Source organism: Haliaeetus leucocephalus, unplaced genomic scaffold, assembly GCF_000737465.1.
Source record: "Haliaeetus leucocephalus isolate CR32 unplaced genomic scaffold, Haliaeetus_leucocephalus-4.0 Scaffold362, whole genome shotgun sequence".
Classification (NCBI taxonomy): Eukaryota; Metazoa; Chordata; class Aves; order Accipitriformes; family Accipitridae; genus Haliaeetus; species Haliaeetus leucocephalus.
Window position 1 is genome coordinate 7168360 of NW_010972798.1, and position 3673 is coordinate 7172032.

The 3673-nt window shown below is 65.5% G+C and overlaps 1 protein-coding gene across 1 annotated transcript in view; it reads left to right on the forward strand.

Annotated features, from left to right (window-relative positions):
• The first annotated feature begins 1089 nt into the window (after nucleotides 1–1089).
• Nucleotides 1090–3673, forward strand: part of SLC12A9 (solute carrier family 12, member 9) — a 6900-nt gene continuing 4316 nt past the window's right edge. Inside the window, exons 1-7 of the mRNA XM_010573108.1 lie at nucleotides 1090–1348; nucleotides 1522–1659; nucleotides 1888–2187; nucleotides 2412–2519; nucleotides 2631–2742; nucleotides 2853–3010; nucleotides 3258–3340. Coding sequence (XP_010571410.1) covers nucleotides 1090–1348; nucleotides 1522–1659; nucleotides 1888–2187; nucleotides 2412–2519; nucleotides 2631–2742; nucleotides 2853–3010; nucleotides 3258–3340 — 1158 coding nt within the window. The remainder of the gene's footprint in view (nucleotides 1349–1521; nucleotides 1660–1887; nucleotides 2188–2411; nucleotides 2520–2630; nucleotides 2743–2852; nucleotides 3011–3257; nucleotides 3341–3673) is intronic.

The window sequence follows — 3673 nt, forward strand, 5'->3', positions numbered from 1 at the left end:
CCCCCCCCCCCCCCCCCCCCGGCTTGGGGGCCCCCCGCGGGGCCCCTCCCCCCCCCCCCCAACCCCTACCCCACAGCAGGCACTGGGGTCCCCCCACTTGCCCCGGCCCCCTCCGCCCGGGGGTGTGTTACACCCGGGGAGGGGAAGTACGAGGCGGAGGGGGAGGGGAGCTGCCGGGAAGAGGAACCGTCCCACGGCAGGAGGGCCGTGGCTCCCCCTGGCAGCCCCCCACTTCCCCCATGCCTCAAACACCCCCCAGATCTCCAGGGTGAGCAGCCCCTCCTGCTTACTCCCCCACTGCTATTGGGGCACCCCTTTATTTCCCCCCTACACCCTCCACCCCTGCTTTTGACACTTGGGCACCCTCCAGCCTTCTAGGGATGACCGGGGGTGTCCCCAAACCCACCCTGTTGTCCCCAAGGGCTCCTTGCGATGCCCGTGCCCTGGCACTCCCCTCACTGCCCGCGGGCATGGCTGCGGCCTGGCTTGCGGCTGAGATAGGGCATCTCCCTGCAGCTGTGGGCAGCCCCTTCCTGCCCGCGATGCTGCCGACCTGGCTCGCCTCCCGTCACCCCAGGCAGGGCCGCGGGGGGCTCTGGGTGCCTTGTGCCAGGGCCGGGGGACAGGGCACAGGCACCAGGGAGCTGCGCCCTGGCTGGCAGGGATGCCCTGGGGCTGCTTTTGCTTCCTGCTTTGCTGCGGGCAAGCGGAACGGCAACGCAAACCCCGTGGGGAGTTTGCTCCTGGTGCCCGAGTTGGGGTGCAAGGCACACCCTGCCCGCTGAGGGTGGCAGCAGGGCACGGGGGTCCTGGCACCCCCCTGCAATGCCCCGGGGCCGGGTGGGCAGCAGAGCCCTTGCCCTGTTTGTTTGCTTTTTGGGTGCGCCCCTTGGAGCTGCCCGTGCCCAGGGTGTGCCTGGGCCTGATCCTTGCACGGCAGGAGGATGGAGATGCCCTGAGGTGGGGGGTACTGGCCGGGCTGGCCCCAGGTGCTGCTGCGGATGGGAGGTGGCAGCACCCCGGGGTGGGGACATCCCCACCCTGGCAGGGAAGGGGGTGTCATGTCTGGAGGGAGCTGCGGGCACGGGGATGGGAGCAGCCCGCGTGCCTCAGTGGGGCGAGCTCTGGGCGCTGGCTGTGCCCAGGGACCCTGTCCTGGGAGTGGTCCTTGCCCAGCTAACGGGCACGCTGGCCTCTCCCCCGTCCTCGGCAGGGTTTGTGGTGGGCCATGCCGGGTTGTACCAAGCTCTGGCCATGTTCGCGGTGGCATACTTCATCATCGGCATGACGGTGCTGTCTGTGTGTGCCATTGCCACCAATGGGGCGCTGGATGCCGGCGGAGCCTACTGTATCCTTTGCTGTGGGTGCTGCCAGGGCAGGGCACCTGGGCCAAAATCGGGTCACCACCCAGCGGCCTTGGGGTGCCACGCTGGGGCTGGGACCCCCTTGGCCTGGGAGGGAGGGGTTGGGGGCACCTGATGGTAGTTTGGGCTGCTGATAACATCCCTTGACTCAAGCAAGATATGATCAGCCGTGCCCTGGGCCCGGAGTTTGGGGGCAGCATTGGGATCATGTTTTTCCTGGCCAACGTGTGTGGCAGTGCCCTCTACGTGCTGGGGCTGGTGGAGGCGGTGGTGGACAGCTTTGGGATCCCCCCTGGTGAGTACCCCTGTGTGTGGTGGCAGGGGACAGCGGGGTGTCCCTTACCCAAGCAGCCCTAGGGCCCTGACAGGTGTGCCAAGCACCGTGCCTGGCATAGCTGGCACGGCTCACCCAGGCTTCTGGCCGGTGAGTTGGTGCCTGTCATGCCTGGCACAACACTGGTGGCTCTCAGGTCCCAGTGACACCCCCTCCGAGCCCTGCTGATCCTGGCTTGTCTCTCTCCAGGGCAAAAAGCAGGCACAGGCGTCCACGTCCTGCCCCAGAGCTACTGGTACGAGCTGCTCTACGGTACCGTGCTGCTGGCCCTCTGCCTCCTCGTGTGCCTTGTGGGTGCCTCCATCTATGCCAAGGCCACCTTCCTCATCTTCCTCATCGTCGCAGGCGTCCTGGGCACCATCCTTGTCAGCTTCTTCGCCACACGGCCCATCGGGGTGCCCATCCGCCTGCCCCACTTCAATGGCTCTGAGACGGAGAATGGCTCCTTCACGGGCTTCTCCCTCACCACCCTGCGAGAAAATCTGGGGGGTGAGGAGAAGCTCTCCCCACCCTGCCTGCTGTACCCACTGTGGGACAGGCACCTCCACGTCAGCAGGGGCTCGCTGGAGGGTGGGGGGAGCTTATGGGCATAAAGCAGGTGCCGTGGGGTGGTTTCTCCTGTGGTTTTTGTATGGGATGTTGAGGAGAGGGTATGTGGTAGAACTATGCTGCCCCAGGCAGCCCATCACAGCCCCTGCCTGTGTGTCCTGCAGGTGGGTACGGGGTGGACTACACCACCGGGCAGATGATGAGCTTCAGCTCTGTCTTCGCAGTGATGTTCAATGGCTGCACCGGCATCATGGCAGGCTCCAACATGTCAGGTACGGGCACGGGGTGCCAGGCTGGGTGGCACCAGGAGCAGGAGCTGAGGCTGGAGGAGAGCAGGGGATGCTGTACCTGTGGGTACTAATGCTGCCTGCTCCTTCCCACAGGGGACCTGAAGCGCCCAAGCTACTCCATCCCACGGGGCACCATCTCCGCTGTGCTCTTCACCTACCTCGTCTACAACCTGCTGGCTTTCCTCATGTGTGCCACCTGCAACAGGTACGGCCACCCGTCCCCTTGCCAGGCCCATCGGTGCCAGGGTGTGCCCAGTGCCAGGGCATGCTGGCCTGAGCCGAGGCAGGTGCCAGTGTGTCTGTGTCCCTCTCCAGGACTCTCCTGCAGAAGGACTACGGCTTCTTGCGTGACATCAGTATCTTCCCACCTCTGGTCACCGTGGGCATCTATGCTGCCACCCTCTCCGCAGCCATGAGCAACCTCATCGGGGCATCCCGCATCCTGTACGCTCTGGCCCGGGATGATCTCTTTGGTGAGTGCCTGGAGCACACTGGTACCCACCAGAGATGACCCGGCAGGTTGTCCCTGCCAGGGACCAGCCCTGGCAGCAGGGAACCCCCTTTCTGGTGTGGGAGTGATGCTTTGTGGGTTGGCGTGTGCCCATTTGGGTCACCTGTGCTAGGCCACCCACCAGGGTGGGTACAGGACTCCTGGCTGGTGGCTGAGCCTGTTGGTGCCCGCTGGGGTGCCCCAGCCCAACCTCCCCACTCTGCCTGCAGGCCGGGCGCTGGCGCTGGCCAAGAAGACATCTGCCAGCGGGAACCCAGTGATGGCAGTGATCCTCTCCTGGCTGGTGGTGCAGGTGAGTTTGCCAACAATGCTCCTTTCCCGGCCTCACCAGGTGAAGGTGGGTTGTCACTTGGGCTGGGCGTCGTGGAGCCTGGCACGTGTCCCTGCGCCTGGGAATCCCCCCCAGGCCCCCTGCCCCTAGTGTCCTGCTGCAGCTGTGCCCTTCCCTCCCTGAGCCCATAAATGAAGGATAAATCACAGCAAGGGGCAGGGATTCCTCCCCATGTGGCACTACCCATACCCTTTCCTGGCATGCTGCTGTGGCATGCCCCAAGCTCGGCAAGGATGGCTCGGGCATGTGGCAGGGGTACCATCCCAGGAGGTGCATTGATCCTTGGCCTCCCCC